The 14,121-nt window shown below is 56.2% G+C and overlaps 1 protein-coding gene across 4 annotated transcripts in view; it reads left to right on the forward strand.

Annotated features, from left to right (window-relative positions):
* Positions 1-14,121, forward strand: part of PTDSS2 (phosphatidylserine synthase 2) — a 37,571-nt gene that overhangs the window by 20,533 nt on the left and 2,917 nt on the right. Inside the window, exons 3-7 of one of the 4 annotated variants that reach the window (XM_015113213.3) lie at positions 3,242-3,324; positions 7,554-7,621; positions 12,594-12,728; positions 13,081-13,131; positions 13,971-14,084. In XM_015113213.3, the coding sequence (XP_014968699.3) occupies positions 3,242-3,324; positions 7,554-7,621; positions 12,594-12,728; positions 13,081-13,131; positions 13,971-14,084 (451 nt within the window). The remainder of the gene's footprint in view (positions 1-3,241; positions 3,325-7,553; positions 7,622-12,593; positions 12,729-13,080; positions 13,132-13,970; positions 14,085-14,121) is intronic. The other 3 variants (XM_077961593.1, XM_077961595.1, XM_077961594.1) reach the window with 3 other exon arrangements.

A 14,121-nucleotide genomic window follows, 5' to 3' on the forward strand; every position in this document is an offset into this window, starting at 1 on the left:
TGGCCAGGTGGAACTTAGTGATCCACCTACCTCAGCCTCCCAAAGTGCTGGGATTACAGGTGTGAACCACTGCACCCAGCAAGTAATTCTTATGAACAAATTAGCCTTATAAAGTTGTCATAAACATGTGATGTGTGGCCAGGTTAGAGTCCCGTGTGACCTGGTCTGAGCTGGCCTCTGGGCGGCGTGCCTTGTCGGGGGTGCCATGGGCTGTTTCGGGGAGCACCAGCCTGGGGTGACACGCGCCTGTCGGGCGGATGGCGGCCTGGGGTGACGCGCCTGTCGGGCGGATGGCGGCCGGGGGTGACGCGTGCCTGTCGGACGGATGGCGGCCTGGGGTGACGCGTGCCTGTCGGGCGGATGGCGGCCGGGGGTGACGCGTGCCTGTCGGGCGGATGGCGGCCGGGGGTGACGCGTGCCTGTCGGACGGATGGCGGCCGGGGGTGACGCGTGCCTGTCGGGCGGATGGCGGCCGGGGGTGACGCGTGCCTGTCGGACGGATGGCGGCCGGGGGTGACGCGTGCCTGTCGGGCGGATGGCGGCCGGGGGTGACGCGCCTGTCGGGCGGATGGCGGCCCGGGGTGACGCGTGCCTGTCGGGCGGATGGCGGCCTGGGGTGACGCGTGCCTGTCGGGCGGATGGCGGCCAGGGGTGACGCGTGCCTGCACCAGGAGCAGCTTTCCTTGGCCAGTGCCCATGTTCCTGTTTTCATTTTTATCTTTTCTGGGGAGGACAGGAGATGATTTCAGTGTCTTTCCACTGAATGTTACGACCCGCTCCATGCACCATGGAGGCACAGCTGAGGTGGGGCCTGTCTGGCTTCAGGGGGCCCTGGAAGGTACTTTTCACACCTCCCAACCCTCAGCACTGAGAGACTTCGGGAGGGGCACCTGTGACAGGGACGCGGGTCCCACCTTGCTGAACCCAACAGCGAGGGCATCTCTGCTTCTGTCCCTGGAGGTTGACAGCAGTAGTGTGGGAGCTGGGGCCTGGGTGGAGACCGCGTCAGAAACTCTGGTTTCACCTGGGGGGCCATGAATGTCCTGCCAAGGGTGAGACCCTCGGGGCTCTGGGTGGAGAGCAGCACCTGCCCAGAACCACCAGACCCTTGTCCCGGCTGCACCAGGGGCCAGTGGCCTTGTGCCCTCCTCCATCCTCCGTCCTGCAAGCCTCCGGCGGGGCTTGGCCTCACCTGCCTCTGTCTACTCAGGACTTTCAGGACCAGGCACTCCTGCAGGCAGAGAGGGGAATTTCTCGGACTGAAGTTGTTATTAGGTATTTTTTAAGACTGTTGTCTTAAAAACAGATAGCTTGTCTCTGTGGCCCCCACGCAGCAGCTTCCTTCACGGCAGCCAAACCCAGAAGCAGCCCAGCGTGCAAACACACCGAGGTGTGACTGTCAGCACAGCACGACTGAGCCGTGGGAGGGACTGGGTGATGCAGCGGCCAGGGGGTCTCAGACCCCGAGCTGAGCACGAGCGGAGAGGATGGGTGCATCCGAATGCCTGCAGAGCACAGAACGGGTCCACGGAGCACATCCACAGAGCGGGTCCACAGAGCGAGAGCACAGAGCACGTCCACAGAGCAGGTCCACAGAGCACATCCACAGAGCGGGAGCACAGAGCACATCCACAGAGTGGGTCCACAGAGCACATCCACAGAGCGGGAGCACAGAGCACGTCCACAGAGCAGGTCCACAGAGCACGTCCACAGAGCGGGTCCACGGAGCACATCCACAGAGCGGGAGCACAGAGCACATCCACAGAGCGGGTCCACAGAGCACATCCACAGAGCAGGTCCACAGAGCACATCCACAGAGCGGGAGCACAGAGCACGTCCACAGAGCGGGTCCACGGAGCACGTCCACAGAGCGGGTCCACGGAGCACGTCCACAGAGCGGGTCCACGGAGCACATCCACAGAGCGGGTCCACAGAGCACATCCACAGAGCGGGAGCACAGAGCACATCCACAGAGTGGGTGCACGGAGCAGGTCCACAGAGCGAGTCCACGGAGCAGGTCCACAGAGCACATCCACAGAGTGGGTCCACAGAGCGGGTCCACGGAGCAGGTCCACAGAGCACATCCACAGAGCGGGTCCACGGAGCAGGTCCACAGAGCGGGTGCACAGAGCAGGTCCACAGAGCGAGTCCACGGAGTAGGTCCACGGAGCACGTCCACGGAGCAGGTCCACAGAGCGGGTCCACAGAGCACATCCACAGAGCGGGTGCACAGAGCAAGTCCATGGAGCAGGTCCACAGAGCACATCCATGGAGCAGGTCCACAGAGCACATCCACAGAGCAGGTCCACAGAGCACATCCACAGAGCAGGTGCACAGAGCAGGTCCACAGAGTACATCCACAGAGCACATCCATGGAGCAGGTCCACGGAGCAGGTCCACAGAGCACATCCATGGAGCGGGTCCGCAGAGCACATCCATGGAGCGGGTCCACGGAGCAGGTCCACGGAGCAGATCCACAGAGCGGTCTGCAGAGCACGTCCACAGAGCACATCCACAGAGCGGGTGCACAGAGCAGGTCCACACGTCGGATGCGGGGGCGGATGTGAGCAGTGTGCCTGTGGCCAGGGCTGTGTGTCTGCACGTCCACCAGCCTAAGCTGCTTCTCAGTGAAACCCACTGAGACTCTGGCTGAGGCCTGCCCCAAAGAGCTTTGCCGAGGAGGGAACCCCTCGCGCCCTCCTTCCCGTGAGCCTGCGTCTTTGGTTGCAGCTACAGCTGTCATGCTTCCATCTTATGAATCACAGGAATCCTGTTGGTGTTGGATGAGTTGACCCCAAAAAGACACAAGAACTCTCTAGAGACACTTCCTGGGGGTCCTGCGTGCTGGATCAGGGAGGCAGTAGCTCCTGACGCCTTCCTCCTACGTGGGCTTTGTGATCGCTGATGGTCACATGGGGGGCGTTTGGTGGCCTCTGTAGAGCGAGTGTCTTCCTGATGGGACACTGGGAACCACCAGCAGCCCGAGCACAAGGGCTCCCAGCCACTGGGCGGGGGGCAAATGTGAGGGCGAATGTTGGGCCCAGGGTGGTGGAGGTGTCCGGGCCTTGCCCGCCCCGGAGTTGCCCAGCTCTGCCCGAGGCCCTTCCTCCCGCCCCAGCATCGGGCCCTTCCTCCCACCCCAGCTCTTCCACAATGGGTGTCTGGGGGTCCCTGCAGCCTCCCACCTCCCTCCTGGGAGAAGCCTGCACACACTGAGGGGCTGTTTGTTCTTTATTTGCAGAGGTATTGTGGCCAGTATTTTGGTTTTCTTATGTTTTGGAGTCACACAAGCTAAAGACGGGCCATTTTCCAGACCTCATCCAGGTAACTTGCCATTTCCTTCTCCGTGTGCCCCGTGGCAGTTCTGTTCTGAGCAGCCATCTGTGTCTGTGCTGCTGGGTGTGAGTGTCCCGTCCTCCCCTCCGCCCGGCCCTCCCCAAGGTCTCCAAGGCCACTTCCCACGTGGACGAGGACGTGGCGTTCTCAGCTGGCCGTGTGCTCCTCCTCCAGCCACCAAGGGTCCCTCCAGGCCTTCTCTGGCCCTTTCACTCTTCCCTGTCCAGGGCTCTCCGGCCCTTCTCTTCCTGCTTCTGCCTCCTCTTTCCACAGACCCGGTGGCAGAGGGCTCCAGGTGGGGCTGTGAGGCCGGGGACTGCAGACTCCAGGTGGGGCTGTGAGGCGCTGCCCACCCCCTGCCCAGCACATTCTGCCTCGGCCTCCACCCCACCTTATGGCCCTGACTTCTAACAAACCCTCGTGGGCCAGAGCTTCCCCCAGTCTCAGTGCGCTGTCCCCACGTCCCACCCCAGGGAGGGGCTCAGGCTTCTGTAGGGTTGGTGGTTTCCCCAGAGTGGCCACACGAAGTAATTAGAAACATAGTTTCTGGTTCAACAGGAGTAGGTATTATAGGAAATTTCAAAAATGCAAAAAATACTTAAAAATAAAACTACCCACAAATAATAACCACTGTTAAATTTTCACGTTTGTGTATATGGACATATTCACGACCTCGAAAGACTGGAATCCTGAACGTGTGGCTTCGTGCGTTCCCCACTTCAGGTTCAATAACTTCAGTCATTTTCTTATAATTTTTTTTTTTTTTGAGACGGAGTCTTGCTCTGTCGCCCAGGCTGGCGTGCAGTGGTGCGATCTCAGCTCACTGCAAGCTCCACCTCCCGGGTTCACGCCATTCTCCTGCCTCAGCCTCCCGAGTAGCTGGGACTACAGGCGCCGCCACCTCGCCCAGCTAATTTTTTGTATTTTTAGTAGAGACTGGGTTTCACCGTGTTAGCCAGGATGGTCTCAATCTCCTGACCTCATGATCCACCCGCCTTGACCTCCCAAAGTGCTGGGGTTACAGGGTAAGCCATTGCACCCGGCCCTTCCTTACTGATTTTTTAAATGACTTTAGTCATTTAGGTTTAAATGACTTTAATCATTTCCTTACTAATTTTTTGACAGCTGAAATTTTAATGACTGCTTGTTTAGCTGTCATTTGAATGTACTACATTTAACCAATTTATTTAAGCCATAATACTGTATATTTAGAAAGTTTCCAGTTTTATTTTAATAAACTAGGCTGTGGTGAATTTTTTCCCTATGCTCTGTGTAAATATCTGATTATTCATTTAATAAAATGTCCCAGAAGTAAGTATTGAATTATAGGACACACACAGTTTAAGCCCGTGATACGTGTTATAAAATTGGCCTCCAGGAGAGCGGCGTCTGCCCCGGGAGAGCGGCGTCTGCCCCAGGGTCAGCGCCATGGTGGTGAGTGAAGCTTCCCCATCCCCAGAGGCCCTGAGCGGGGAGCCGTCCGGTGACCCAAGCAGGCTGGTCTCGCTGGCCGCTTCCTTGCCCAGGGCGTTGAGAAAGGGCTCCTTGAGTTCCTGGTGGGCCGCTCTGCTGACTGACAGCTGTGTAGGAAGGGCCCAGGGCTCTTGTCTGCCCAGTCAGCTGAGCACAGACGGTCTTGCCTCAGACGGGTTTGGATTGCTCAGCAGAGCAGTGGAAAGTGCAGCGATAGTCTAAAAACTGCCTGTCACACAGTGAAAAGCCTGGTGCAGTTACATGTTTGTTGGGTGGATTTGGAGGGAAGAAGAGCTGCCGGAAGCTCAGCCAGTGGCCGTCCTTGCTTGGAGATGCACCAAATCCCTCCTGGGTGCCGGCATCACCGGGTGCTGGGATGCAGCCGTGAGTGGGGCAGACTGGTCAGCAGGCAGCAGCTTTTCCTGGCATGTGGCCCCGGCACAGGGAGAGACTCCCGGGAGGTCCTCAGCTCCGTGCAGTCTAGGAGCTCCGGCTGCAGGTCCCCTGGTGGGATGTGGAGCATCTGGGCCTGAAGGTCTTGATGCTTCTGAAAGCTCCAGCCATGGCTCCTCTGAGCTGTGGCTTGTACCCTCCTGCTGGGCAGGGCTGGGAGTTCCCAGGGTGTTCAGTTTTGGTTTGAGCTCTGCTCTACCTTTCTTCTGTTAGTTTAGTTTGCTTGGCATAAATTCCACGTTACTTTGCCAGTCTTCAATTTACTGATGGGGAAGCCTGTCCTGGAGCCACCTTCTTCCACGTGTCTTGTTAACTTGGGGGCCGGCAGGGAGCCCTCAACCCTCTGCAGTCACAACACATTGAAGTGGACAAGTGAATCCTGTGCAGCGGAGGTTCTGGGAGGGGCAGGGAGAAGGGTTCTCCAGAAAGGTGGTCCCTGTGGGCTCTGCCCACCTTCTTCCCACTCCCCTGGGTCTGGCCCAGGAATGCCCAGTCCGGCGGCTGTAGCCGTAGCCATTAGCGACTGGGCCTCATGAGGAAGAGTGGAAATGAGCCCAGCCCGGCCGTGGAGGGAGCCGCTTTCTTTGGAAACTTGAGTTGGCTGCAGCTCGGAGGGAGGCGGAAGGTCCTGGGCCACTGAGACGGGCACCCCTTCTGTGTAAACTGCATTTTCTTCCTGGCTCCCTCTGAAGGCTGAGTTAGCCACAGTGTTGCCAGGGCTGCTGAGGCTGCCTGTCTGTCTTTCCCCTGTGGTGTGATGTTTAGAAAGGCAAACGAGCGCTGGGGGCTGGAGGTGGCCCTGGGGTCAGGGAGGTCTGGAGTTGCTCCGGGGAGCGAGGCAGGAATGCAGACCAAGGGCCTGCTGGGTATTTGGGGGCGGCAGCCTGGTGCTGGTCACATGTGAAGCCTGAGTGGGGAGAGGAGTCCGAGATCACCTTTCTGATCTGGGGCCCTCCCCAACAGGAGAAATGTGAGAAAGATTCGACTCGGCAGTGGCGGGGAGGGAAGTTAGCCCCGGACGTGGTGACCTGTGGCCCACTCAGAACATTGTGGTTTCATGGGTATAGCTGTCCCCTCAGAGAGCGCCTGCAGGCCGGGCACCTGCTGCGAAGGCGTCCCCTTCAGTCAGTGTCAGAGAACTCCGGCAGGCCGGGCACCTGCTGCGAAGGCGTCCCCTTCAGTCAGTGTCAGAGAACGCCGGCAGGCCGGGCACCTGCTGCGAAGGTGTCCCCTTCAGTCAGTGTCAGAGAGCGCCGGCAGGCCGGGCACCTGCTGCGAAGGTGTCCCCTTCAGTCAGTGTCGGGTGAGGGCTGCCCCAAATTAGTCTCACCACGACCTTTAGCTCTTGGGCCACTGGGAAGTGTTCAGGTTCTCACCCCGCACGTGAGGAATCAGTTTGTGATCTCAGCTGTCTGTCTTGGGTCCCAGACCTCCCTAAGCAGCTTTTCCTAAGAACACCAGGGCGTTTGTATTTCCTGCCGATGGAGGGCGGCTTTTCGTGAGCCATGGTGGCCGTCTTCCCCTGAGTACGTCGGGGCCTCCTGCGTTTGGTCCTAAAACCTCACGTCTGCGTGTCTTGCCATGAGCTGCTCGGAGCCGTGGGAAGTCAGGAATTGAGGGATGGTTTCACATTAGAAGTCTATTAACGTAACTCATCACATCAACATGAAAAAATTAATCCCCTTAAATGCAGAAAAACAAAAATTCATATTCATCTATGACAAAAACTTAACATACTGGAATTTAAAAAAATTTTTAACATGATAAAAAAGTATCCTAGTCTGGGCAACATGTCAAAACCCCATCTCTACAAAAAAAAAAAAAATTAGCTGGATGCGGTGGCAGTCACCTGTGGTCCCAGTTACTCAGGAGGCTCAGGTAGGAGGTCGCTCGAGCCAGGAGGCAGAGGTTGCACCAAGGTTGCGCTCCAGCCTGGGCGACAGAGACTCCATCTCAAAAAGAAATATCCACCAGAAACCTACCCCAGACTTCATGGCACAAGGTTAGAAGCGTCACTGGTGAACAGGACAGGGATGTTTGCTGACTGATTCTGTGCAGCAGTTCACGGGCCGAAGATTTAAGGGCTGGAATGGAAAAAAATGAAGAAAAAAATTCACTTTTTAGAGGGAAATTGTGCCTAATTCTCAGTTACAGCTTTATAAAGGCTCTCCAGGGACCTGTGAGGGGCCCAGAAGAGACCGGGTGTGAAGGAGCCAGGAGCCAGCCTGGGGCTGAGCGGGGCCCGGAGGCCTGGGCCGGGCGCACTCACCTTCTGTCATCTGTCTTTGTAGCTTACTGGAGGTTTTGGCTCTGCGTGAGTGTGGTCTACGAGCTGTTTCTCATCTTTATTCTCTTCCAGGTAAGCCGTGTTTCTGGGTTGGATACCTGGGAACTTAGGTGACGGTCTGGCCCCAGGCAGGGTGACAAAGGAGGCCTTGCCCACCCGGCCCTCGAGTGATGGGAGGAAGCAGGGCCGGACCTCAGAACATAGGCCGAGCCGCGGGGGCCTCCAGGAGCATCTGTGTGGCCCTCGAGTGATGGGAGGAAGCAGGGCTAGACCTCAAAACGTAGGCCGAGCCGCGGGGGGCCTCCAGGAGTATCTGCTGGTGGGGGGCTGACTGTGGCCGTGTAGCAGGGCCACACCTAAGTGTGGACACAGACGAGGGCAGGGCCAGTGGTGCAGCTGCCAGGGTGGCTTTGCCCACAGCTGTCTGAGTGCGGGTAGGGACTGGGCATGAAGGGAGCAGCAAGGGACCTGCGATGCAGGCCAGCATGTGTGTGGCCAGGGCACATCTGGGCCTCAGAGGGGCCCCCAGCGCCCAGAGGGACAGGGTCTTTGTGTCTGTGTTTTGTGGTTGACCAGTGTGGCTGTGTGTGCTGCTTCCCCATCCTGACCACCTTCCGCAAGACGGGCGGGTGCGGGTGGGAGATGCAGCTCCTTTGTAATTCCTGGGTCAGGCTGTGTTGCTGCCACAAATGCTTACTTTATTAATACTCTCTGTTCCGTTTAACTCAGTTTAAACACACATTTTGGGGCTGTCTTCAGGTTACAAAGGACTTTGCTATTCCCAGTCTTAAAACTCTGTCAGTGCGTGACCAGATTTTTTTATCATCATGGCAGAATTGGCTTCTCTGGGGCAGTGTACGTTCTATGAATTTTAGCATTTGTGTGGACTTATAGAAACACAATTAGGATGTACAACAATTCCACTGGCCCCAAAATTCATTTGTGTTACCCCTTGGTAGTCGTACCCGCCCCGACACCTGACTGCTGGTGAAGGACGCTTCTGTCTCCGAGAGTGTCCTATACACGGAATCATGCAGTGGGCAGCCTCTTCCCGCCCTGCACGGTGCCTCTGAGGTTCATCCAGGTTGCATGTGTCTTCCCATGCTCCTCTTTCTTTTAGTATTTATCTGTTTTTGAGATGGAGTCTCACTCTGTCACCCAGGCTGGAGTGCAGTGGTGTGATCTCGGCTCACTGTAGCCTCCACCTCCCGGGTTCAAGTGATCCTCCTGCCTCAGCCTCCCAAGTAGCTGGAATTACAGGCACCCGCCACCACCCCCCACTAATTTATTGTAATTTTTAGTTTCATCGTGTTGGCCAGGCTGGTCTTGAACTCCTGACCTCAAATGATCTGCCCGCCTCAGCCTCCTGAAGTGCTGGGATTCCAGGTGTGAACCGCCCCGCCGCCCTGGGCTCCTCTTTCTTGGCAGTGACAGTTTCTCAGGCTCCTTGTGTTTGGTGACCTGGACAGTTTTGTGGATTGGTCAGGAATGTAGTGGAATACCCCTCGAGTGACATTTGAAATTGGACAGTGTGAGTCTACCCAGGTTGTTCTTTTTCAAGATGGTTTTGAATCATCTGGGTCTCTTCCATTTCCAAACAAATGTGAGGATCACCCTTTCCAGTTCTGTGGAAAGAACAGGTGGAATTTTTTATAGGGATTGCATCGAATCTGCAAATCTGTTTTGGGAGTAGTGTCATCCTAACAATATTAACTCAGTCCTTGAAAATGGGATGGCTTTCTGTTTATTTAGGTCTGTAATTTCTTCCAACAATGTGTTAGAGTTTTCAGGGTTTAAGTTTTGCACTTCCTTTATTACATTTACATCCAGTTATCTTATTCATTTTATGCCCTTGTAAGTGGAACTGTTTTAATTTTACTTTTGCATTGCTCATTACTAGTGTATGGAAATGTAGCTTATTTTTGTGACTGGTCTTGCATCCTGCAACCTTGCTGAACTTATTAGCTCTAAGAGTTGTGGGGTGTTGGGGTAGATTCTTAAGAATATGCTATAGTCAAGATTATGTCTTCTACAAATAGAGTTCTACTTCTTCCTTTCCAGTCTAGATGTCTTTTATTTTCTTGTGTAGCTGCGCTGGCCAGAACCTGCAGCTCAATGTTTCCTAGAACAGGCAAGGATGGGCTTTTTTTTTTCTTTTTTTTTGGAGACAGGGTCTTGCTCTGTTGCCCAGGCTAGAGTACAGTTGTGCGATCATAGGCCTCCACAGCCTCTAACTTCCCAGGCTCTCAGGTGATTTTCCTGCCTCAGCCTCCTGAGTAGCTGGGACTACAGCCATGTGCCACCACGCCTGGCTTTGTTTTTTTGAGACATAGTCTTGCTTTATCACCCAGTCTGGAGTACAGTGGCATGATCTTGGCTCACTGCAACCTCCACCTCCCAGGTTCAAGCTATTCTCGTGCCTCAGTCTCCGAAGTAGCTGGGATTACAGGCACGTGCCACCACACCCAACTTTTGTATTTTTAATAGAGACAGGGTTTCACCATGTTGGCCAGGCTGGTCTCAGAATTCCTGGCCTCAAGTGAGCCACCGCACCTAATTTTTAAATTTTCTGTGGAGGTGAGGTTTCGCCATGTTGGCCAGGCTGATGTCAAACTCCTAGGCTCAAGCTATCCATCCCCCTTGGCCTCCCAAAGTGCTGGGAGTATAAATGTGAGCCACTGTGCCTGGCCAGATGGACATTCTTACCTGATTCCTGATCTTAGGGGAAAAGCATCCGGTCTTTCCCCACTGAGTGTGTTAGCTGTGAGTTTTTCCTGGATCTCCCTTACCGAGCGGAGAACATTCTGTGAGTTTTTCATGGATCTCCCCTACCGAGTGGAGAACGTTCTGTGAGTTTTTCATGGATCTCCCTTACCGAGCGGAGAACATTCTGTGAGTTTTTCATGGATCTCCCCTATCGAGTGGAGAATGTTCTGTGAATTTTTCATGGATCTCCCCTACTGAGTGGAGAACGTTCTGTGAGTTTTTCATGGATCTCCCCTACCAAGTGGAGAACGTTCTGTGAGTTTTCATAGATCTCCCTTACCGAGTGGAGAACGTTCTGTGAGTTTTCATAGATCTCCCCTACCGAGTGGAGAACGTTCTGTGAGTTTTCATAGATCTCCCCTACCGAGTGGAGAACGTTCTGTGAGTTTTTCATGGATCTCCCTTACTGAGCGGAGAACATTCTGTGAGTTTTTCATGGATCTCCCCTACCGAGTGGAGAAAGTTCAGAGTTTTTCATAGATCTCCCTTACCAAGTAGAGAACATTCTAGTATATTCTTAGTTGGTTGAGTGTTTTTATCATGAAAGGTTGTAAGAGTTTTGTTACATGTTTTTTTTGCATCAAGTGAGATGATCATATGGGTGTTTTTCCCCCTTTGTTAATATGATGAATTACATTTATTTTCTTATCCTGAACCAACCTTGCATTCCTGGGATAAATCCTGCTTGGTCGCAGGGTGTGCCTTTTTACATATTGCCGGACTTGCTTTCCTAGCATTTTATCTGAGATTTTTGCATCCATATTTGTAAGAGATACTGTCCTTTAATTTTCCTGGAATGTCTTGTTCTGGCTTTGGCACCAGGGTTTGTGAGGATGTGTCTGATGTTTTCTCATGATTCGTCTGGGGTGAAGGCACACACTGGCACCATCACCATGATGCACCTGTGGTGCTGTGGACCTTGACCACCAGGTGAGGTGTGTCTGTCAGGCTTTCCACGGTCAATCCGTAGTGCATTCTCCACAGGGGTTCACTGGTGCAGCCTGCACAGAGGGGAGTTTCGTTGCCCTCCTTGGAGTGTGCGTCTGTGCGCTACCTGGAACTCTTGTGCACGGGAGAGATCCTGCTTCTCTTCCGTTAGGTATTCCATCACGTGTTTGTTTACGTCAGTGCGGAATTACAGATACGTGTCTTACACGTGGATATTTATTTCAGCACTGCTGTATTTATCATGGTGCCCAAATTCTTTTGCCTTTGGGAGTTTCCACTTGGTTCCTATATTGCTTTCACACGCCATCACTGAGTTTTTGGCTTTTTGTTTTGTTTTTCTGAGCACATCCTGACTTCCTAGCACTGCGGGATGCTCCAGGCTCCTCCTGTCCACTCCCTACCCCAGTCCTGGAATCAACCCCTTCTCTAAGAGCCCTGGGTCCTTCCTGAATATTAGGGACTGAGACCTGGGTGCTGGGTGGGCTGCGTGGTCCTGGGTGCCACAGCTCACTGTGTGCTCAGATGTCTGTAAATGATGTAAACCTCCCTTGAGGTCAGGCCCAAGAGCCTGCCTTGCCCCAAGGCCAAGAGGTGCATCTGGCTGATGCCAGCGTCTGGGTGAGGAAAGAGTGATGCCCCACAAGGGTGACTTCTGTGAGGGTGTTGGCCAGAGCACATGTGTGGGGAGGGGCCGGGGGTGGGGCTGCGCAGCAGGAACTCGAGGCCCCGTCCCACTGCTGTCTGTCCAGTGGTCCTAGTCCCCCATGTCCTGAAGCGCACCTGTGCCCACCTGGCCCCGAGGAGCACAGGTGTGGAGACTTGGGTTGTCGTGCCGGGGGTTCCTTCTATACGCGCTATCCCACCAGGATTTCCCTGGGGTGGGAGGGCTGCTGAGACAGGGCGCTGCCCTCCTCCAGGGTGACTGAGATGCAATTTACAACCATGATCTCCCGGCCGGGCGCAGTGGCTCACGCCTGTAATCCCAGCTCTTTGGGAGGCCGAGGCGGGCGGATCACGAGGTCAGGAGATGGAGACCATCCTGGCCAACACGGTGAAATCCCGTCTCTACTAAAAATACAAAAAAAAAAAAATTAGCCGGGCGTGGTGGCGGCGCCTGTAGTCCCAGCTACTCTGGAGGCTGAGGCAGGAGAATGGCGTGAACCCGGGAGGTGGAGGTTGCAGCGAGCTCAGATCGCGCCACTGCACTCCAGCCTGGGCGACAGAGTGAGGCTCCGTCTCAAAAAATAAATAAAAAATAAACAACCATGATCTCCCGTTTCAAGTTGCCACCACTAACTCTAGCCCCACTGACGGGGCACTGGCCTTGCAGACTGTCCAGGACGGCCGGCAGTTTCTGAAGTATGTTGACCCCAAGCTGGGAGTCCCACTGCCAGAGAGACACTATGGGGGAAACTGCCTCATCTATGACCCAGACAACGAGACTGACCCCTTCCACAACGTCTGGGTAAGACGCCGGGAGCCCTGAGGTGGATCCCTCCCCGGGTGTGGCCTGTGCCGGACCAGGCACCATCCATGCTCCTGCCTTGCCCCCCGTGCCCCTTGGCCCACATGTGGGGTCTCCTCCTGGCCCAGAGATGTGCTGAGGCCCTGTCCGTTTGGGTGGTGCTCACGATGGCCGGGCCCCGCTCTCTAGGCTGTCAGGGACGTGGTCTCCACAGGCCACAGCAGCACCTGTGAGTCCCTGGCCTTCTTCCCAGCGTCTGGCAGGTGCTGCTTGGTTGTGGGTTTGACCTGCCAGTGTGGGGGGTGGGGGTGGCTGTGCCCCAGGGTCAAGGGTCACACCCTGTCGCCCACAGGACAAGCTGGATGGCTTCGTTCCCGCGCACTTTCTTGGCTGGTACCTGAAGGTACGGCACCTCCTCTTCGCGGCCACCCTGCCCCAGTTCTCAGGCCTGCCCTGTCCTCTGGGCCCGTGGGGTTGAGCTCAGGGTGCTCTGAGTGTGGTGGGAGGGTGTCGCGCTGCATCCTCCCTGGAGCCCTGGAGCCGAGCCCGGACCCTGGCCGGGTCCTCACTCCGTCCTCAGGGTGGGGGCGGCGGAGAGAGGCAGCAGGGCAGGAAGTCCCGGCCCCACCTGGGCTCAGGCACTGCCCCGTCCCACTTCTGAGGGGCCCTGTGCTACCTGGGGGGCCAAGAGCGGTACCCGCTGGACCCTGCAGCGCACCCGGCAGCCCCTGCACGCAGCCTCGGCTGGCTTGGCAGAGGGACCAGTACCCCGGCAGTCTGGTGTCAGGCCCCGGGCATGGGGATGCTGCCTTGTTTGCTGACAGTGATAGCATCGAGGCTGCTGGAGGGGCAGCCACCCCGCCCACACTCACCCTGAGACCTCGCTGGGGGGCCGCCCACTCACACTCACCCTGAGACCTCACTGGGGGGCCGCCCACCCCACACTCACCCTGAGACCTCGCTGGGGGGCCGCCCACCCACACTCACCCTGAGACCTCGCTGGGGGGCCGCCCACCCCACACTCACCCTGAGACCTCGCTGGGGGGCCGCCCACCCCACACTCACCCTGAGACCTCGCTGGGGGGCCGCCCACCCCACACTCACCCTGAGACCTTGCTGGGGGTCCTGCCAGTGCTCTCAACTCCAAGAATGTTGCCAGCCGGGGTGGGGGCCGTGTGCACCCGTGGGCAAGGCCGAGCATGGCAGCACATCCCACACTCTGGTTGACCCTGGCACCCGCAGACCCTGATGATCCGAGACTGGTGGATGTGCATGATCATCAGCGTGATGTTCGAGTTCCTGGAGTACAGCCTGGAGCACCAGCTGCCCAACTTCAGCGAGTGCTGGTGGGACCACGTAGGTGCCGGCAGAGCCCCCAGGGCAGTGGGTGCAG

This window comes from Macaca mulatta, chromosome 14 (genome assembly GCF_049350105.2).
Source record: "Macaca mulatta isolate MMU2019108-1 chromosome 14, T2T-MMU8v2.0, whole genome shotgun sequence".
Classification (NCBI taxonomy): Eukaryota; Metazoa; Chordata; class Mammalia; order Primates; family Cercopithecidae; genus Macaca; species Macaca mulatta.